Source organism: Scomber japonicus, chromosome 15 (assembly GCF_027409825.1).
Source record: "Scomber japonicus isolate fScoJap1 chromosome 15, fScoJap1.pri, whole genome shotgun sequence".
Taxonomy (NCBI): domain Eukaryota; kingdom Metazoa; phylum Chordata; class Actinopteri; order Scombriformes; family Scombridae; genus Scomber; species Scomber japonicus.
The window spans coordinates 28,420,474-28,443,360 of record NC_070592.1 but is presented as its reverse complement, the minus strand read 5'-3'; the positions used below and the strand labels follow the sequence as shown (position 1 = coordinate 28,443,360).

At 39.0% G+C, this 22,887-nt stretch overlaps 1 protein-coding gene across 1 annotated transcript in view; it reads left to right on the top strand.

Annotated features, from left to right (window-relative positions):
* The window catches only part of thsd7aa (thrombospondin, type I, domain containing 7Aa), a 182,229-nt gene that overhangs the window by 131,755 nt on the left and 27,587 nt on the right, over positions 1 to 22,887 (top strand). Inside the window, exons 9-20 of the mRNA XM_053333754.1 lie at positions 942 to 1,057; positions 3,459 to 3,591; positions 5,798 to 5,901; positions 10,037 to 10,231; positions 10,648 to 10,914; positions 15,951 to 16,129; positions 16,338 to 16,343; positions 16,615 to 16,748; positions 18,327 to 18,480; positions 19,202 to 19,343; positions 19,453 to 19,568; positions 19,664 to 19,781. Coding sequence (XP_053189729.1) covers positions 942 to 1,057; positions 3,459 to 3,591; positions 5,798 to 5,901; positions 10,037 to 10,231; positions 10,648 to 10,914; positions 15,951 to 16,129; positions 16,338 to 16,343; positions 16,615 to 16,748; positions 18,327 to 18,480; positions 19,202 to 19,343; positions 19,453 to 19,568; positions 19,664 to 19,781 — 1,664 coding nt within the window. The remainder of the gene's footprint in view (positions 1 to 941; positions 1,058 to 3,458; positions 3,592 to 5,797; positions 5,902 to 10,036; positions 10,232 to 10,647; positions 10,915 to 15,950; positions 16,130 to 16,337; positions 16,344 to 16,614; positions 16,749 to 18,326; positions 18,481 to 19,201; positions 19,344 to 19,452; positions 19,569 to 19,663; positions 19,782 to 22,887) is intronic.

Below are 22,887 nucleotides of genomic sequence, written 5' to 3'. Positions count from 1 at the left end.
CAATCCAAGTACCCTTAACGTGATACTGATACTAACTGAGTACTTCATTTGATACCCATCATGTGAATAGAAGCATTAAATTGCATAAAATGCCAGCACTCCTCCACATCTAAATGATTCTTATGATTTTTACACAAATGCATTTTGAAAGTCTTCAAATTATTAATATTTAATGCTTGCGTTCATTGGATGTGAGCAAGTCCATACCAACAGTCATATGTTCTAGCTCTGGGTACAAAAAGGAACCATTGCAGGTATCGTTTGATGCGAAATGTTACCTTAAAAGGTATTGAGTACTGATACCCAGCTCTAGTGTTAATACAGTAGTAGTAGTCACTATTATGAGAGAGGCCTGAAAACAGACAGTCAGCATAGATAAAGCGATAGGGTTAGGGTCAAATAGTAGATTTGTGCAATGATGGCAGAAATATATCTGCTAAGCTGAGGGTTAAAGTTAGGAAGATGTAGGATAAAGCTGTGGACAATGACAGTAAGGTATGTGTCCAATAAAAATAAGGGTTAGGGTAGTTATTATGTATGATGTGTCAAATCTTACCCTCATTTTTATTGTTTCATTTTGACTCTATTTTGCTGCAATACAGAGCTAAAACAATGAAAAACATATCACTGTCCTAATACTTTTTCATTGTCAGCAGCTCCTTTTAATGTTTTCAGGAAGAGAATGAAAATGTTTTATTCACTGCAGCAGTACATACACACACACACACACACACACACACACGGACACACACACACACACACATATAGTCACAGTCTCACAAAAAAAAAAGATCCAGTGCTTGAATCAGACACATTGCATGGGGAGCCTCGGAGCGAACTCCCAGCATGACTCCTTTTGGCTCTGATCCAGCACATCTCTATCAGATTTTCAAGGGGACTCTGTGTGTGTGTGTCTGAGCATGTCAATGATGTACTTTCAGGTGTCCGGAGAGTCTGCGCCCAGACACAGTCAGGCCCTGCTTACTGCCATGCAAGAGAGACTGTATTGTCACTCCATACAGCGACTGGAGCACCTGCCCATCAACATGTCAAACAGGTATCTCCCACTCTTTGTTAGCTTCAGTTACACAAAGTGAGGATTTGCAGTGTGTCACACGGGCCAAATGCATCAGTATCAAGAGAGGAAATTAATTAAAGCTCGTGCATGACTGTGTTTTTTAGTTAATGAAGCATGCCAAATATGCTCATCATTATTTTAGCACCAGCAGCCAGATAATAAAATCATCTTGCACACTGAGACGGAATAACAAAAAATTCTAATTCTGTTTGAAATGTGACATGTTTAATAGATGTTATGGAGACGTAATGTTTCTAACATAAAATGCTTCAATGATCAGGCTTTCCCTGAGGATACTGGCTAGTAGAGGTGGAAAATATAATAGGGAAAGTACTGTGACAGACATTTTCTTCTTTTTCTAAGGTATTACTTTATAAAAGGGTAGAACATCCGTATGATGTTGATAGGAACCATTGCCATTCCAGTGGGAGCTGCCTACAAAAGTGCTGCTGGAAAAACTGATAGTGTTTACTTACTTGGAACCTATTATACAAGCAAATAAGCCAAGTTAAAAGAGCTCCAAAACATTTCTCAGACATTTTTGTGACTGTAATTCCCTTGGATATTGCTGTAGTTAATTTCCCAGAAGCATCTGCTAAACAAATCCTTAAATTATTCTTTATCTTGTATCTATGTTGTATCTACTGTATGTAAAGTATATAATCTGTTAGTTTATTTGAGGAAACATACATGGTTCAGATGAGGGTTTTTTTTTGTGTCCATGTGGTTTAGTCAGTTTTGTGGTTACACCATTTGGCATTTTCAGGAGCATTCAGTCTTACTTTTGGTAAAAAATGGTGCAAATGCCATTTCAAATGATATAAAACCAACAAAAATACTAAATGTACAAACAAATCCTTTAAAACTAGCTAACCCTTACTTAACTACAGCACAGTCAAACAGATTCACTGCTATTTCCCCCATGGAACAGACTTGCCTGATATCACATTTATTTATATATTTATTTTGTGGCACATCAGCCTCTGGCAGCAGCTCTAAAGGTCATAAAAGATAATCATAGTTTCAGGAGTGATAAACAGAAAGGTTGAAAAAATACTAAATGTAAAGTTTAACAAACCTGATGCTGCTTGTCACTGACCCACACATTATAAGCTGGCTGATGACTTTAAAGGTTCTCATCAGCCATAGTTCAACTTTCATTTTAAACCTGTGGTAGTTACTTTAAAAGTGTTTTCACCATGCAGTAACATTAGTCTGTTCATCCATGGCTACAGTAAAAACTAGAACAGTTGGTTACTTCTACAGACTTCTTACCTAACCTAATTTGAAAACAATCATACCTAAATAAGACGTGACTGTGTCAAACGTCTGTAAATAAAAGGAGGAAAGACTAAGTGTAAACAGCCAACGGCTTAATGGATTTAAAAGTATATCAACTGAGAAGAAGATTAAGGCTGAATCACCTCACAATATCTTCCGATTTTGTGCAACCTAAGTGTAACTAAACACGATAACACAAAAGTAGGTTATTCTTCTGTTAATGTTCAGAGAAGCAAGGAGCTGTGTTTGTTTCAGCAGTTAAGCTCTATCTGTTCCTCTTCCAAATTCCCTTCATTGTTGTTTGTTTGGTTTATTCAGAGTCTGCTGCAGACTTTAATTCACATCCTGATTTGCTGCCCCCGCCTCCCCATTCATGAGTTTGAAGAAGTGAACTCTGAAGTAAACACAGGATACACTGGGTAGCTCTTATACCAAGGCAAACACATTGTTAAAAGCAAATATATCATGAGATTTACTTGTGATAACCCCACCCCGCCCCCCACAACCCTGAACATGATAAGCAATTTCCTCATTTCTTGACTTGTATTTAAAATGTGTAAATCTGTATTTTTATCCCCTTTCCACCTGAAAGCTCTCCAATTCTGTATATTGTATATTCTACATTTCTTCACAAATTAGCCCTCCAACATGAATCACCAGGGCCCCAGCATTGTGAGAGCTGTAATATGATCAGATAGTCCTGTTATAGACATGGACTTCCTGTAAAGTCATTAACCTCACCACCAGTAGAGGTGTATTGGATACCACAGAGAAAATGATGAAGGTGCTATTTAATATTCTACGTGATTGTATTAGCCTCCCCTTGAAGCACGGAGGGTGAGCACATAGATACAGTATATTATAGAAAAATGGAGATCAAATGGGCGTCATTAGATTTGCTCTACATTGACATGTTTAATGATATAAAGCATACAAAAAACACCTATTTCTAAAGTTCATTGGTGGTGTGATTGTTTAATTGGGTTGCTGCATCCTGTATTGTACATTTGTTCTCAGTTACTACTGTATAATGAGGTACTTGCTCAAATAGGTACTAAAAGTGACATTTCCAAATGTGTTTTCATGTGGCTTCCCTCAGGTGGTAACACTAAGAAAAAGCAGTACAGGAAACGTATTGTTATCCAGCTACCAGCCAATGGGGGACAGGACTGCCCTGAGGTCCTGACCCAGGAGAGAGAGTGTGAGGCTCCATCTGTCTGTCAAGGATACAGGTACCTGTTCTTTTTTATCACCAACATCTGCAAAAATGACTCCTTATAATCACAAAAAAGAGTTTTAGGGACAAATAATTGGGTCTGGAAAATTGTTAAGAAGTTCATTGTAATTTATCTTGTTAACTAAGGTAATGTAAGATGCTTAAAGTCTGTGTAAAGTAAGAATAAATATGTGTTCTGAGTTTGACAAGCCACAGAAAAGTGTGTTGTTAACCACCCTGCCAAATTTGAATGATTAAAAAAATCGCCAAATATATGAAATTAGGCTTCAAAGTTGTGTAAAACTCAGCCTCTTTCTCTGCTCCAAACACTGTGGGAGTGCCCGCCGAGTTCGCTGAAAACCCCGCCTCCTACCAAGTGTCACCTGTCAATCAAAGTCACCACCTCTACCAGAAATTTGAGAGCTTTCTGCTGCTAACTCGGTTGCTAGCCCGGCTGCTAGTTCAGCGGCTAGCTCGGTGGCTAGCTCAGCTAACTGGCTAGCTGTAGACTGTAGTAGTAGTAGTAGTGTGCTGAATGTATTTATACCTCTACAGCAGCAGGGGCAGGTAACGCGGCGGTGATTTTCAGACCCGCCCACTAAATCCTGAACACAGAAATCTTGAAACACAGTTTGTGAAGCCTAGCTTCACAATTCAAATCTAAATGGTTGAAATGCTTTTTACACCTTTTATAGAAATACATTTATGACCGATTTAATGTGTTTAGAAGATTATCTTTGAATTCACTTTACACAGTCTTTAGTTTTCCTTTAATATGGTGTTTCCGGCCCATACCTTTGCCCATAGCTTTGTCTACCCAGCCCTGAGCCTGACTCTGACAAAATTTGAGTCCCAAATCCAAGTTCAAAGTTTTGTGCAAAATAACATCCCAACCCAACATGAAACCTGATACATGCTGGGTTCATGTCAGGTTGCTGAACTAGAGAGCAATGTGGGTGACCATCCTGGAATAATGTGTGATGGCTCTAAAGTAATAACAACAAGGAGCTTTCTCATTCCTTCCTCTGCCAACATGGCGCCCAGAGGATAAACTTCTGACTTTTGTTCCCTGGCCTTTAACCTAATGTAATAGGTGGATGGCCATGATAAATTCATGGTTCCCTGAGGAGGAGTCCAGTTAAAATGGATAATTCTGTGATTCTTGCCCTGTAGTGCAATCCTTGGGTCTCAAAGAATCAAAGCCCACTAGTTCAGACTACTTGGTTCCACTTCTACACTCACATGCTATACTTATTCACTTTTTAAATGCATAAATAAATACATGTAAAAGATGTTACAGATGTAGCCCGTCTGATCTAAATGGGTATTCCAAAGTCTGGGGCCTGTTACTGCAAAAGCCTGGTCACCAAACCTCCACCTCCATCCCAGCATCCACATATAGTCTGTGAACTTGGCTGAAGTTGAAGTTGGTTTACTGAACCAAACGTTCTCCTTTGTGTTGGTAATGCCCAAAGAAAAGCAAGATCACCAGTATGTAGGGTTGTACCTTAACAGTCAACCAAACCATTGATGAGAAGAGTCCTGGTCGAAAATGTTGTTAATGGTTGGTTAGTCGCACTCAAACTCCATTTGGGAGATGTACCTCGTCATTAACAAGACTAAGTCTAGACCTGATATACAGAGGGATCATGTATGAAATGCTACATGGTTTTTCATTTGAAATGATAGACGCAGCAAAGGCATCAAGTGGCGGCACACGGCTGAGTCAATGACTCAGTCAGTCAGTCAGCCAGCCAGCCAGCCAGCCAGCCAGCCAGCCAGTCAGTCAGTCAGTCAGGGACAGGCATGTGCGTTTATAGGGCTGTTCCCTGTGGTCTAGCCATGAAGTAATTAGACCATTTCAGACTGGAAATCATCCAAAATGTGGAATCATTTCGAGCATGTAAAGGACAACCCCAGGAAAAGTGAAATGCAAACTCTGCATGCAAAAATGTGTCTACTTTAAACACGACTTATCATCTGAACAACTCAGCTCAGAACATTATATATTTAAATAATTAAAGAATACCACAACTGTGTGATGATTAGCCGACTAATGACTTAAACTAATGACTACTAGTCAACTAGAAAAATCTATCATTGGTATAGAATTTGTTTCATTAAACACAATGTGATGAACAATATGTCTTGTAGGCAGTGGCATCTTTCCTATCTTCCTACCTTTTATCTTCCGTCTGAGTCTTGTTCCTCTTCTTCTAAAGATGGAAAACCCACAAGTGGCGTCGATGCCAGCTGGTGCCATGGTCAGTTCGGCAGGACAGTCCTGGAGCTCAGGAAACCTGTGGGCCAGGCCTGCAGATTCGGGGTGAGTACAGCTACACACACTACGCAAATATTCACATCTTATTTTCTTCTCTCTGTGAACACATTAGTTAAACAGAGCAGGAAGAACATTGTAACTATAAGCAGTCATCAGGAAAAGCCTTTAGACTGAGCTGGGATGTGATTCTAGTGAGAAGCTGGGATCATCATATCCTTCCATTTACATGCTCTTCCATTCTCCCTGGGATGAAGGATTTAGCATCAAAGCAGTACCTGGGGGCTGCATATGACTTTAATCTTGCTGTAAATGATACAGGACTGAGGAAAGGAATGTGAATGTTACAGTTTAAGCGTAACAGAGTCACAAATCTCACCGTCTCGACTGAACAATACTAATGTAGCTGATCAACTTAAAGGTATGAATGCCATGATGTCCAATTAGTCAGTGGGTGGTTTATCCTTAGCTGACTTTGTTTTGTTTGGCATTCAAATCCATATGAGAGCAGAACTGGCACCTGCAATGAACCACCAGACTGCTGTTTAAATAGCATCGGATGAACTGCTGCCTTGATATAAATACTGCAAATCAGGCAGCACTGCTATTATTTGCATCAGATTTCCTTAGTCTGTTATGTGAAAGTGTTGTTGTTGGGTGTGTGTGTGTGTGTGTGTGTGTGTATTGAAATGCTAGATGTTCTATAGGTCTAGATTGGTTACTTTTCTCTCCTATGAATGTTTGTGATTTTTATATCACTACTGTGTGAATGAAATTCTCATGTGTGTTCAGACTTCAAGCTGCACTAATCAATATTTCATAATATTGATATATTAACAATGGACCAAATGACTGTGTAATGTGAAAGAGAGTTATTACCTACTCTCTACAGAGCTCTTTAATGTCTTTTAGCTCAGTGTTTTAGTTTTCCAGACCACACATTTACTCTTTGGTTTAGTTCCACCACTCTCAACAGCTTGATTTACAGCAGCAGCAGGCAGATGTCTACTGTGAAAAGCTCTGATAACTCCACTGTACAATATGTGCCCAACACCAAACAGCAGACACAGTTAGAGACTAGCTGGTAATCATAGTGGAGCCTTCAGCAGCTAAAACGCCAGTTATTGCTCTCAGGAGTAGGTGGAGACCAAACCAGAGCTAACAGAGAGTGAATATTGGACACATACATGACTCCAAATGGATGCTAATGTTTCTCTGTGTCTGCAAGTGTTTCTTAACACACTTAAGAAACTGTCTCCCACAGGTGGCCAGAAGAGTAAATTAAAAACCTCTTACTTCAAAACACATCTAGTTTAAATCACAGGTGTTTATTTCCTGCTATGGTGTGAAATCTATACTCTTTAAATACATATTTTCAGCTGCCTTACCATGCAGAAATAATGTTACATGGACCATAACTAATACACACTTGATGTTAACTGTGATGGATTACACACCAAGTTTCAAGAATCTGCTAATTGAGAAAAATAAATCATACTTTAGAGAAATACATTTAAAAACCAATGGCTGTCTAAAATGGTTATAAAACACATCCAAAAATCTAAATCTGTATCGATTTAACATTTGAAAATGGTCAGTGATAAAAGCCATAGGTGTATCAATGGTCACTGTAACCCCATGGATTCATCAGCTATGTTAGGTTGATTTATATTTCAAATGATTTATTATGATGATGTTTGTAGTGCCCATGTTTTGATCAGTCAACAGGATCATCTCAGGAGGAAAGAATCATAGACTACTTTTGGACTATGAGATGAGTTTCAGGATGCAGCACTGAGGCTTGTGTCTTGTTATCAGCACACACACATTCAGACTCCTATTAAAGTCTCAGACAGAGGCCATTATCTGATTCCAATAATGAGCATCCTGCTCCTCCATCTTGGAGGCTGTTGTCATTATGTACCATTACCTGTAATAGTATACTCTGAACTAGAGAGAGACAATTCAATACAGGCCTCTTACTTTTCACCCACCCACTCAATACAACGTGTGGTGGCCAATAGCCGTTTTAAAGCCCTTAATTCTAGAATTTCTCGGGTGTGTGTGTGTGTGTGTGCGTGTGCGTGTGTGTATGTGGGTATGTGAGAGGAAGACTATCCTGAAATAATGACTGGTGGTGTTGATATTGGTGTTTTTACTGTTAAGATGTTTGCTCTGTTTACTAAGGCCACAATGACAATGGTGTTGTATTCACCAATCAAACCAACCCAGTGGCCATCATAACCATTAGCAACCATTAACCATACTTTATAAATAAGGCTTTACTGCATTATTTACTCTATTAAGTTTCTCTCCCCGTGTTCTACATTGACTCTATAAATAACAATACCTAATTCAAGCTGCAAGCAGCATTGAACTGGCCCATGCATCCCTGTGCATGTGGGGCCACAGCACAGTCTATTGATACATAGACTTGTTGAGGGTGGGACCCCCATCATACATGAGACATTTTGGGCACATATGATAACAGGTATGTTGGAGTTATGAGGACTTCCTGTTTTATGGCCAAACAATGATATATAACGGAGGAAAAAGATTTTCACCTGAGTACATTTTCCTGTTGGAGTTAGGACACGAGACTTTTTGTGCATCTTCACATGATACATACTGTATGAATACTGAATTTCGTTTGTCTGGGTCAGTCTGGAGTGAGGGTCTGATTTTTTTTAAATGTGTCTAGGGAGTGCTGTTGATCCCATGCCCATTTCCATTATTCACCAGGTCTGACACTTTTTCATGAGTTTTCATGCACATTTAGGCCCTAAGAAAATGTTTTGTCACAACAAATATAATAATTCCTTCAGATGCAATAGAGCCTTCACACAGATTGGTGCTTGGGCCTTAATTATGTGAATTTTCTGTAAAAGCTACAGTCAGAGCTATAAAGTTTATGTGGTATAATGATGGTGATTCACATATATAAGTCTATGTGATGCTATACGGTCTCTGTGCAGGTATTTGTATAAAAATATCCACATGAAACCTCAGCTCAGTCTGGTGATAGTTAAATCTACCAATTTGGTGAACGAGCACAGTACAATACTGCAGAGGAAATGAAAGATATATAACAAGCAGTTTGTTATTCAGTTAATACAAGTAATGTTACAGCATACATGACATCCTGCTGCAGGCTTTACATGAGTATAACATGACCTAAGAGACAAAGGCACTAGTTAAACACGCTGTTCAGAATAATTGAACTGACTCAACATAGTGTGTGAACTACAGCATGATTAGCCAGTACTCACTCACTCTTTGTTCTTCTCTGTCATTAACTCATCCAAATGCTGTTTCTCAAACAACGTCTACATTTATAACATGATCACTCAAAAGCCTTGTGAACTCTGTATGCTCCAAATGTAACTGTAACAATGGAGCCTTTTTTTCAGTTCATAGTTTTCTCTCTCACTGTGGTACTTTTAATTGTTAATTTCCATAAATCTCTGTGAGGAATATTAAAAGCAATGTGATGAAACGTAACTGGGGTTGACACTTTTTCTATCCGTGCAGTTATTTTGTAGTGTCGACATTGTCTTTGATAAGACTGTTACTAAAAAGTATGATGGTTCTGATGTCAAATGTGCAATTTAAAGTGTGGACAGAGCCTGCAGTAACTGCTAGATAGAAAAGATACTTTTTGACTGATAATAAAACATAGTTGTGTTTGATGCTAACATTTTAACTTATACTACAGCATGCTGAGTGATACTAGAGCACCAGTATTATCTCAAAATCTTTGACACTAATATGAAAAAAGGACTGAATTGTCTTTGCTAGATAATTAGTTATTTGTAGTGTTTTACCAGCAACAACCTCATCAGAGTGCAATTTCTAAACACTTATACATTAAAAAAGTTGTTTTTATGTAATGGTGACTTCATAAAAAATGCAGTATATGATATATAATGTATGTACATATGTATGTTATTTAGGAAATTGATGAATCAGACAATATTTACCAAATTTAACTTTTTCTATTGCAATGTTTTTTCATTGTCTTTGTGAATCATAGAGTTTGTGTATGGATCATCAGAACCTACAATTTGCCATAGAGTCATACACAACTTCCATTTTTCACATCATTTAGACTAAAGTTACTCACACCTCCTAAATATGTTCATAAAAAAACCCTAAACCCTAACCCTCCTTTCCCCTCCTGTAGCTGTTTCGTGCCGGAAGCAGGACGGTGGCCAAGCAGACGTTGAAGCTTGTCTAAAGTTTGCCAGCTCTATGCCGCCTCTCACCCAGCTCTGCCAGCTGCCCTGCCAAGAAGACTGTCAACTCAGCAGCTGGTCCAGGTTCTCCTCCTGCACAGCTGACTGTGTGGGCGTCAGGACCCGCAAGAGGACACTAGTGGGTGAGTGACACATTTTCACTTCAAGCTGACTTCCAAATGACATCAACTGTGAGGGTAAGATCATAGTTGAATGTGTTAAATTGACTCAGTGCTCCAAACCCTCCTGTTGTTTTCTATATTTAAAGTCCCACATTACCTTAGGGAGCTGCCCAATTCAGCAGCCTTCTACTGACAGCCAATGTATGTGATGACAATGACAATGTAGCAGTTGGGTGTTTAATGCCTTTTTAACTACCAATACTCATCAATCAAGTATATTAAAGTCTGTGTAAAGTAAGAATAAATATGTGTTCTGAGTTTAACATACCACAGAAAAGTGTGTTGTTAACCACCCTGCCAAATTTGAATGATTAAAAAAATCACCAAATGTTTGAATTCACTTTACACAGTCTTTAATAGTTAATATGTTTTTGCAGGGAAGAGCAAAAAGCGAGATCAATGTAAAAACAATCAGGTGTACCCCCTGAGCGAGACCCAGTACTGTCCCTGTAACAAGTACAACGCTCAGCCTGTGGGCAACTGGTCAGACTGTATTCTACCTGAGGGAGGCCGCATGGAGGGTCAACTGGGAATGAAGGTCCAAGGTGACATCAAGGAATGTGGTCAAGGCCACCGCTACCAGGCCATGGTGTGCTATGACCAGGACAACCGCATAGTGGAGACATCTCGCTGCAACAGCCACGGTGAGTTTCACACTAACCCAAACTCCTTCATTTGTTAAAGTCTGTGTACAGTGAGAATAAATATGTGTTCTGAATGTATTTATACCTCTACAGCAGCAGGGGCGGGTTTATGATTTTCAGACCCGCCCACTAAATCCTGAACACAGAAATGTTGAAACACAGTTTGTGAAGCCTAGCTCCACAATTCAAATCTAAATGGTTGAAATGCTTTTTACACCTTTTTTAGAAATACATTTATGACCTATTTAATGTGTTTAGAAGAAAATGTCTGAATTCACTTACACAGTCTTTAAAGATCTGATCACATTTTAGTTTAAAAATCAATATTATTGAGCTGCATGAGACAATATACAGAGGTTTACAACATCATGGCAAGTGTCCACTCTCGCCTCATCAAAGCTAACAATGCACTCAGGTAGACTTCAATTTAATTCAGTTCAATTCTGATTTAAATTGTATATCATCAGTTAAAAGTGCTTCACATTTCAATTTAAAAATGATTAAAAAGGCCAAAATGTGCTAATATATAGAAACATCCATGCATACATACTTATACAGTATATACACAAATACAAGCATACATATTGTACATTTAGGAAAATACTCCATTGAAAAGGAAGGTTTTTTTTTTTTGGTTTTAAAAGAAGAGAACAGTGTTGGAGCAAGTCTAAGTCCAGCAGGGAAATGGTTCCATTCTTTATGTGCATAAATGTTGAAGCCATCTCACCAGACTTTGAAAATGCTCCAGGCACATGGAGGAGATTCCCACTGGAGAGATCTTCTGGGATTTTAACTGACAGCATGTCTGAAATGTACTGTGGAGCCAGACCATTAAGTGCTTTGTAAACCAAGAGGAGGATATTGAATTGTATTATGAGTTTTGGCCCGAGGAAGACGTTGGCAAATTGCTGACAAGTTGTTAAACCCAAGGGTAAACTTGTATGTTTACAAGTTGTGGTATTCCACTATGACAACTATCAATGAATGCACTGGTTAAATGCTCCATATAACTTACATTTCTCAGTGATGAATTATCATAACAACCTGCAACTCAATTGTTTTATGCATTTGACATTCATAATTTACTGTGAATACCACTTGGTATAATCCAATTTAGCCACTGAAAGCTACAGTATAATAATAAATGCCATAATGCCATAACTGTTTCTTAGAAGCAAACCTTACCAACTTATCAGACATGAGCACAATCTATTCCCAGAACATAATGGAGTAGTTTTAGTCACTCTCTCCTCTATCCTTCCTTTCATAATGGAGTAGTTTTAGTCACTCTCTCCTCTATCCTTCCTTTCTCTCCTCTCAACCCCAACTGGTCGAGGCAGATGTTCTCCCACTCTGAGTCTGGTTCTGAGGTTTCTTCCTGTTAAAAGGGAGTTTTTTCTCGCCACTGTTGCTCATGTGGGAATGTTGGGTCTCTTTAAAGTTAAAACCTGAAGAGTTCGGTTTAGAACCTGCTCTATGTGTAAAGTGCCTTGAGATAACTTTGTTGTGATTTGGCGCTATACAAATAAAGATTGATTGATTGATTGATTGAGTCACCAAATCGAATATATACCTTATACCTTAGCAATTGTGTAGCAGATTGAAAACACTCATATGAACCTATTTTGTCATTTAGTGGGACTTGTTTGATGTAACTGATTTTGGCAATTGGTAATCTTTGCCTGTTACCCATACATCTCAGGAAGTGAACTCTACATTTAAAGATTACCAATTGCCTCCACCGTCATCATATTTTTAGCCACGTTTTCAGTTCCAGGTAAAATAGGACAAATTTAAATATCTGACTGAAATGCGTAAAGTAGGCTACTGTTGTTCTTTAACAGGAAATCCTGTCCAAATATGTGATCAGTCAAATTCATTCCAGTTGACCCATCTCAAGAGTTATCAGTGTGTCCTTTTATCAAGCCTCCAGCATAAATTCAACAATCAATCAAGGGAACTTGGGACTGTATCTGCCAAGTAGCCCAAATCTGTCAGGCCACTTGGAGCTGTATTAGCATACCACTCCAGCAACGGGAGAAAAGGGAATTAAGAATCACAGTGCTGTCTTATTCTGCATCTTAGCCCTGGGAAACTACAGAGCACATCAAAGCACTCAGGGGATAGAGTGGGTTCGTGTTTGCTCAATGAGAAACCCATAGAACCCATCCCATTGTGAGTCTCCTCCCAGTATGTAGCCCCTTGATGGTAACTGGCTGTAATTGTAATAAGATACTATGCTCAAAGTTAGTACCGCTGCATGCTTTCACTCTGTTTTCACTAGTCTTTGATTGGTTCTTTCATGCCACAGTGTTGTGTGAGTAACATGGTAATTGCTGGCTCCCTCCAACTGATATTTGCCCTCAGGCTACAGTTGGGGATCAGTGATGCTAGGTTTGTTTATGACAGGAGTCAGCATAGCTCTCTCTGTTCACTCAACATGTTGTCAAAAATCCTACCTCAGATTTGCGTACGCTGTGATGCTTTATACATCCCTGTAGTTTCTTATTCATTCATTTTTCTGGTGTGTTTACTTTTTTGGAGGTTATTTCTTTTCTGAACATTTGCCTCAATGTGTTTTGACTTGAGAATAGCTGTAAACCTTTGCATTCAATCAAAGATGAGTCTATAGGCAGATAGAAAAAAGCTAACTTGTGTATAGATTTTTCCCAGCCAGGTCCTCCAGCTCTTCCTGGGGATCCCAAGATGTTCCCAGGCCCAGATGGGATACGTAATCCTTCTAGTGTGTTCTAGGTCTGCCCTTGCCAGTCTTCCCAGTTGGATTTACCCTGAAATTCAATCTGTATCAGATGCCTGAACAACCTTAAATAACCTCTTTTTTCCCCCAACAATATCTTTATTTATTTTAGAACAGTTTAACTCACATAACGATTAAACATAGTACAAAAAACCCAGATGAATAAAGTAAATAACAGAGAAAGAACAAACTAAAACACATATACTTATAGATCATCCTCAGGTGCTTTCATTATATGGGATAAATCTTTAAATCCCTGAAGGGGCCCAAGATGTTATAAAAGATTGATTGCTTACGCCTGATATGTGATCTTTTTAAAGGGCTATACAAACCACAAGACTATTTCTTAAAATAGTCGTTGTTCCCTTCTTATGTTGCAGTTAGCTGGGTAGATGCTTTTTTTAAAAGGTTTTGGTTCTGAAGGTATTTTTATGACGAATATATCGTCAATGCACTCTTTGTTTGAGGACAAGTCCTCTCTTCATGCCTCCAGACTATTTACTGACGTTTCTGATGATTCGCCAACCAGTTGATTATATATTTTGGAGATTAAGCCCCTCCCCTAGCAATCCTTCAGCATCATTTCTTGAACTATTGACAGGATAGGAATAGACAATGACTGATTTAGTTGTAAGTGTCAGTTGTAAATATTTAAAGAACTAGTTGCGAGCTATGTCATATTTGATGACAGTTTCATCAAATGACATCAGATGCTTACTGTCAGGACTGTAAATATCTTCTATTTTTTGTTTTTTTTCTTGAGCTTCTTATTTTGTCCCAGCCACACTTTGAAAAGACCTATTTCAGTCTATTGTATCCATGATCTTATTTTCATTGAGCAAAGTTAATGATCATAGGTAAAGGTGTGAAGATAGATGGACTGGTATATGAAGAGCTTTATGTTGATGGTCAGGTAGCTCTTGACTAGACCTTCCAGTCTGTCTGTCTGATCTTATCTTACCTGCACTTGTGTTCAATACTGTCCAAGTTCCTTTACTTGGGGCAGCGACGCACTCCCAAGTCAGTTTGAACAATCCACATTTTTTCCAAGAGTACCTTGGCCCCAAACTTGAAGGAGTTGACTCCCATCCCAACTGCTTGTGTTTTGACATGTCACTATCTTCTGATAATTCTTCCTATTCAGAAATGTCACCATTTAAGAAATTGTTTCCATGATAGATATTTAGAGTTACAATTTAAAATAGTTTAAATTCATGTCTTGCACAGGCAAGAGACAAAGTGACCAGTAAACATGTCTTTCATATGAGAGCTGCAGGAGACAGACAGCAACATTGTGAAAGAGTAACTGTAGGTTCATAGATTCAACTTGGTCATGGTGTCAAAGCTGTCTGTGGACTATCCTGTATAATAATGAACACCCCAGTTTTTACAGCATGAGCCTCTAGGCAGGATATTCTTTGGGGTAGTATCCAAATAGTGTCCAATAGTTGGTCTCCAAGAAAAAAGAAAAAGCCCTTTTTCTCTTGTGGACCAGGCTTGTCACTGATATGGTGTCACTGGTGTTGGGTGTCTGGGTCTTGAGTTTTGGAAATAACTTATAATGATTTATAACAACAAAATGAAGTGACATATGTTTTGATTTGATTTAATGAATTGGTATTTTCTGCTCTTCTGTGGTGATTATTGAGAGGAACTAAGGGCTCTTGAAGTGATTCTCCTGATTAGACTATTGTGGTCTAATCAATTGAAGACAGTATCTTTCTGGTCTGTTTTTCAGATTTGTGGAGAGCTTTTTGGATTACTGTAGCATTTGCTCTAATTCAAGAGTAGTTCAAATGCAGTAGTAAATCTTGAAGAAAAATACAAGGACAGTATATCCTTAGTGCTGCATCCTTGCATTGGCTGTCTAGCATTAGATTTTAGAATTGATTAAAACACATCACTGTTCTTGTGGAAGTCAATGAGCAGCTAATCCCTTGTGTATATTTCTCAACTTTTATCTTTGTCCATATTCACAGACCAAAGTACTCACAACTTTTTTTACCCACAAGCACATATATATATTTTTACACCTTTCGAGGTTTTTTTCTTTGATCCAGGAGTCTGTCTGAGGATTAAAAGAGTATGCCTAAACTCTGGAATAATTCACCAAAAATGCTCAGTTAACTGTGTGCATTCAGTTTTACAATTTGGAACGATCATAAAGCAACTCCATATAAAAATGGTCCATAGATGAGAATGATTTTCTTTTAAAAATATTTTTTTCTGTAGAGGATCACAGACCTTTACTGAAGCTAATACATGTTTTTGGTTACAGGGTATATCGAGGAAGCTTGCATCATTCCCTGTCCGTCTGACTGCAAGCTGAGCGAGTGGTCCAACTGGTCACGCTGCAGCAAATCCTGCGGCAGCGGAGTCAAAGTTCGCTCCAAGTGGCTCCGAGAAAAACCTTACAACGGAGGGAGACCGTGTCCTAAACTGGATCATGTCAACCAGGTGAGGGAGGCCTCGATTTACACAGTGTGATTAATGTTTAAACTAAGGATCACAGTTTAATTAATGCCTTTGTAGGTTTGGACGTGTTTAAGTTTTGTAATGTAAAATTTGATCTAATGCTTCATTTATATTTCTGTTTAATTCCTGAATGACCCTTCTTTCTCTTCTTCTTCCTCTTCTTTTTTCATTAAACTGATTCCATCTACAGGCTCAGGTCAGTACAGTATTGCTTCTTTTTCTATATTTTAAAATGTTTTATTTGATATGTCTTTTATTTTAAAAAATTGTTTGCATAATTTTCATTTTGGCTACTGTTTAATAAGTAATGTTTAATTTAAGGTCTGTGTAAAGAAGAAGAAAATGTCTGAATTCACTTTACACAGTCTTTAAATCATTGACTTGAATGACGATCCATTTTCTGCACAAGATACATAATAATAATAATAATGATGATAATACTAATAGTGGTGTTTTGTGTACATCAGGTATATGAGGTGGTGCCTTGTCTCAGTGACTGTGGACAGTATGTGTGGGTGGCAGAGCCCTGGAGTGTGTGGAAGGTCAGCAGCGTGGATGTGAAGGAAAACTGCGGTGAGGGCGTTCAGACCAGGAAAGTCCGGTAAGACCCACCAAAACATCTCATCTTAATCTGTTACGCTGTGCTCATGCTGCCTCATCCTTTTCTTCTCATGTCAAAAAAAAAAGAGTCCCGTCACTCCACCCGTCATTTTCAGAAACATGTATAGCTTGTATTCCCATATTTTCCCACATCAAAGATGTGTCCTTTAGCTATTGCAGTGGCACTGACTCAGTTTCCCCATATGGATCATTAAACTTTCATCTAGTATATTTACTCCATGATAAGATCTTTTACCTTTCACACTGTGTCAACTCTGTACTCAAATCAGATTTGACTTGTTTTCAAATGACAAATCTTTAGTAAACATTCTTTTAACTTCCCAACATTTACATTCTAACAAGATGTGTTCAAAACCATATAGGATGGCAGCTTTAAAACATTCACACAGGCAGCATTTTTACTGTGTCAGACATAGACTTTAAAAATCATATATACATATCAACATTAAACTGAGCTTTCTAAAGGGAAACTTTCAGCTTTGTGAGTTGCTGGAGCTACTGTAGTCAATCCAAATTTGGTCAAACAGCCTGACTTTAAATTAGCCTGAGATAGGTCAAAGAAGCACAAACTGCTATGGTTGACTGTGATAGGTGGAGACACCTGTCAGTGAAACAAATGAAACTCAAATCCATTGTCCTTCTTCGCGGAGACATAATTCAGTCAAATTAAAACACATAGACATCCCACCCAAAAATCAGCATTACTTACTTGTTTTCCAGTTACAATGGTATCTAGTGGTATCTGATGTACAGTGTATACACTTATACATAGGTTTTTATATTTTATATATTCTGCACTATTTTAAGCCATTGCAACATAATCTCATTCTGACATGTCTATCTATCCATCTATCTATCTATCTATCTATCTATCTATCTATCTATCTATGCCTGTCTATCTAGCATAATCATCATGTTTCCACATTTTCTTGATTTTCTTTGATTGTACATTCATAATTACAGCGTGAACAGGAACTGCCATTTGATAATTCAGTAAGCTGTTTGCCTTGTATTGTAACCTTTGGACATACTGGCAAAAACTTTTAAAAAAGGACAAAAAAACATCCTAGCGTAGTGTAACCCTCCTCCTGGAACAACCTCACAAATGAGGTATAATTGTATTTAAATTAGACCTATTGACCATCATTTCCTAAAATTATGTGTAAAACGTGTCGCAATAAGCTGGAATTAATTTAGCTAAAAAGGTCTAACACAGAACTGGGTGATAATTGTATACGTTATGCTTTTAAACAGTCAATTTTGACCCAGGAGGACAAAAGTTACACGGTTGATGGGAACAACAGGAGGGATAATACATGCTGGCAAATTAGCTGCATGCCTGAGTACACAAACTCTTCCTGATATAATGAATAATAAAATATGACATTCCCAGCTAAGACGTGTCAAACCTGTATATAATAGGAGTATAAACCAAGCTAACACTTCAAGGTGTAATGGAAGAATGATTTCCAAAATAAAACACAGAAATGTTTTAGGAAAGGTAAAATGATCACTGTCTGAATCAGACTAATCCTTTTCAAACCCCTCATGTCTCCAGGTGTATGCTGAACACTATAGATGGGCCCTCTGAGCAGGTGGAGGATTACCTATGTGACCCTGAGGAGATGCCTCTGGGGGCCCGTAACAGCCGGCTGCCATGCCCCGAAGACTGTGTGTTATCAGACTGGGGAGCCTGGAGCCCATGTCCACTGGTAAGCACTCCTCTGCTCACTGCTTTATGTTCAGTAGTAGTAGTACCAGAGAGTATAGAGATAATGTCACTGCCATTTGTGCTCTCTGGATATGTTTCTATGTCTTTTTTATTTGTGGGAAGGGTTATCAAACTTAAGCCATACATCATCTGTTACTTACTGCCTTCTCTGAGCCGAGTGTCTTCTTCACTTGAAAACAAAAAAACAGCATATGTGAGCTGATAGCAGAGCAGCCCTTACAAGTCTTCTGTTTTGCAAAGTGAAATGAACTAAGCAAACACCAGAGATGGTTTTAAAAACTGTTCCTTGTTCATACAACTCAGTGAAAGTGACAGAAGACAAGTGACAATTTCTTTTTAAAGAGTAACTCCACATCTTTATTTCGAGTGAGTAAATTACATGTGCAGTCATTTTATGAAACTGTCTATTGATCCTGGGCCAGTGCAACAGTTATTTTCCTTTTTCCAGAGAAAATCCAGGGTTTCTATCCACCTGAACCCCAAAAATCTCTAAAAAAAAAAAAAAGAAAAAAAGATGTATAATTGGACACTCCCAAAATAAGAGGCAACGTCATTTTCACACCCAAAACCCTTACCGATGTTTGAGTACTTTTCCTGTTGAGAACATGTGGTCCATTCATCTAAATAATGCCTGTTTGTTTTAGCTGTGTCTACATAACAGTATGAATGAGTAAAGCCAGTATCCTCTCTCTGCTCCTCAGCCATGCAGTGGGAATGGTACTCGAGAGAGAAGCGCTTACTCACTCCGGCAGCCAGGAGAGGGGAAGGAGTGTCCTCTGACTACAGAGACGGAGCCCTGCAGACTCAACAGCAACTGCTTCCACTACTCCTACAACATCACAGGTCAGACTCAAACTGTTTTAAAAGCAGTCAGGTTGTCAGCTGGGCTACATGAACCAGGTCATGTATGTAGAGAGAGTAGTTTTTAACCAATGGAACATGTTCCCTGCAGATTGGAGTACCTGTCAGCTGAGTGACAGAGCTGTGTGTGGAAATGGCATCAAAACCCGCATGCTGGATTGCGTGCGGAGCGACAGCAAATCTGTGGACCTCAAGTTCTGCAAAGAGGTGAATTGGGGTTATGTCTCACTACCTGCTTTCAAAGCCTCTTAACGTTTTTGAAATGACATAATAAAACACGACAACTTTCTGTTCTGTTGCAGCTCGGACTGGAGAGGAAGTGGCAGATGAATGCTTCCTGTGTTGTGGAATGTCCCGTCAACTGTCAGCTGTCTGAATGGGCAGCGTGGTCGGAGTGCACACACACATGCGGGCTTCAAGGTATGTGTGTAGCACTGTCCATGACGAAGTAACCCAGAATTTTATCTTTGTCCAGGTCGGCTAAAAAGTACAATGCAGTTCATTATTGGCCCTGGAAATGATACATTATTGAAAGCTTTAGCTACTTTAGCTTATCCAGTGGGATTTTCAAAATATCCCAGCAAAGGATCCAAGCCAGCATGTCCATGTGGGCCCACATACACGGGCTATGTGGGTACTGAGTGGACATGGGCTTGAACTATGCAAATTTTGCAGGTCCCACATGGTTTCAAGTAACATGGGCCCCACATGTGAAGCCCATGTGGACTGAATGTATGAGGCCCATAAGGGATATAAGTGGGATAAGTGGGCATCAGCATAAACAGGGCAAACTGAATGGGCCCCATATTGTTTCAGAAACATGGGGCCCACATGTGTAACTCACCCAGTTGGGCCCCAGTCAGAACCCACTTGAAGCCCATATGGTAGGGCCACCATTGAAATTCCAACATGGTGGCTTCTTAACGCAATGTTAGCTGTGAGTGATGATCCATCACTGCTGCAGGTCCACAGTGCTCAGCTCTCAGCTGTGTGGTAAAGGAAGTGAGCCTCTCTTACGGTAAAAGTGGAAACCAGAAACGCTTTATGATGTGAGAAATGATTGTATTATAGCCCTAAGCCAACTGAGAGAGGGATAATAATGTCCTTGCATGTAATTCCATAGGATCAGCTCATTGATTGGTGGTCCATTACGAGTGTGTGCTCTGGGGCTCAGGGAGCACTCTGCTCTCCACAAGTCCTTGAGAAGAGCAGCAGCCAGAAGCAACAAGAGCAAATAGTAGATATGAAACCAGTACAGGCCTTAGCTATTGTGGTAACCTTAATCTGTCCCCAGGCAAGAAGGATTTTTTTCTTGGTATGGAGAAACAGCAGGAAGGCCACGAGAAGAGAGGGTCTCCTCTCTTTCCTTCCTGTGTTTTCTTTTTATCTTCAGGCTGGCTGTGAGGACATACTTCCCTGGTGGAACTCATTTCTGTTCCTGAGCCAGGAATAGCAATGAGCTGGATTGGTTTTGAACATACCTGGAAGCAGTAAGGTGCTGTTATCAATCAGGCGGCGTACAAACACAGCTATTTTCCTGGATGTGTGCAACCTGTGTGCATAGATAATCATGACATTGTGTGTTCTCCCGCCAAACACTGATAGTGACAACTGGCAAACTCCTTTTTTTTTCACCCAGCAGCCCTCCCTGCCACCCGCCGCTCAACCTCAAACTCTGCCATGACTGCCTGCAGGGAGACCACTGAGGCATGAGAATTGTAATGGAGGGTGATGCTTTCTATGGGTATAAGGCACTAGCATCTCCTGCAACGTAACCAGTGAACAAAGCTACACCTACACATGATGCTGAACTTTGATTAGAAATATAGAGATTGTGGTCTGTGCAGGAAAGTAAAGGGCCCTAAAAAAACTAAGGGTTAAGGGAGGTATTTAGCTTCCAAAGGCCAGACCTTCCACTATCGATGCATTCACCATGTTTTGTTATCTTACGCTACACTGATGGATATTTTCTAGATTGACAATGGATCAAATGACTGTGTGTAATGTGAAAGGAGTCGTTTCTCATGATGAACCCACATAATTATCCCCAAATCTACAATTTCCCTCAGCTATGAGGATCTATAGTATACTACGGACCATGTACTTGTAGTGTACTAGAAAATATACTAATTTAATACCTCTTCGGACTAAATTGGAACAGTTTTAAGTTTGTATACAACAAGTATGTCTATATCAGAACTCATCTCTAACTCATCTATATACTACTAGTGTACTAGGTACATACTTCTCATCCACATTTTAGTTTATTGAAGTATACTTAAAGTATAGCACACGTACTCTCTTCTATATAGTGCCATTGTACTAGTTCTATACTATATGATATATATACTGTATATACAATATATTTATAAAAAGTAAACTTCAAGTATACTGCCTCAGTTTTAGTATAAAATAAGTATACTCGTAGTACACTTGAATAAACTACTTTTTGCTAAGGGTTATCTAACTGCAAAGGTCCGGAGATTTGATCATTTGCATAAAAAAATATGCCAAATGAGGTGACCTGTTTCACTCTATTTTTATTCACAAAAGGTCGCCTAAAAATAAAAAGAACATTTTCCTGCTGTTGGAAAATAGCAGACATGGTATTAGAGAACCCAAGACAATTAAAAAATAGTACTACAGCTGTCAACCATGTGTCAATGATACACAGTATAGTGACAGAAATAAAGAAGGAATTGTTTGACATTAATTGATTGACATGATGCTAAAACATATCTTGTTGTGAAAGTGTCAACAACTGATAAGTGGGTCAGTCATGTAGTCGAGTCCAATGGAAGATATTCTTCTGGATGGAGACTTTGAAGCATCTGTTGGAGTGTGGCAGTTTTCCTAGCATCTACTTATTTCTATACATTTTGATGCCAAAATCCTTATGGCAGTAAAATCTAAAACAATACAAGGTTTCTAATCTCTAGTGAAGATGCAGAACCCATTGACACAGTGGGCCCTATTTTAATGATCTATAGTGTAGCGCACGGCCTGAAACACGAGGTGCAAGTGCCTTTAGGTCATGTCCAAATCCAATTCTGCTGTTTTAACGGCGGAAAAATGGTCAATGAGCCAGGCCCATATTTCAAAAAGGTTGGACTTAAGTCCCTTCATTAATCATGGGTGTGTTTTGGGCGTAACGTGCTGTAAACCAATCAGAGTGTCATCTCCCACTCCCTTTAAAAGCCAGGAGAGCTTACACTTTGGCAGATTGCTATTATAATTGTGAATTTGCTAAGTAATGCATTTCTAGAATGAAACATGAGTTACTTTTGCTGACAAGTAAGTTGGTTGATAAGCTCCAAACCTGATGTGTAATTATTAAAAAGGACGACCATGGGTGCACAGCAACACGCCCATGGGTTAGGGTTAGGTGATTTATTTTATCTTTCTTTGCAGAGACCCATCAGTGTAGCTCTTATATGATAGAGCTGGACTACTTGGCAATTTGTGCCCAACGGAAAATTATAAATAATGGTTAAATGAGTGAAGTTAGGTCTCTTAAATTGCTTGT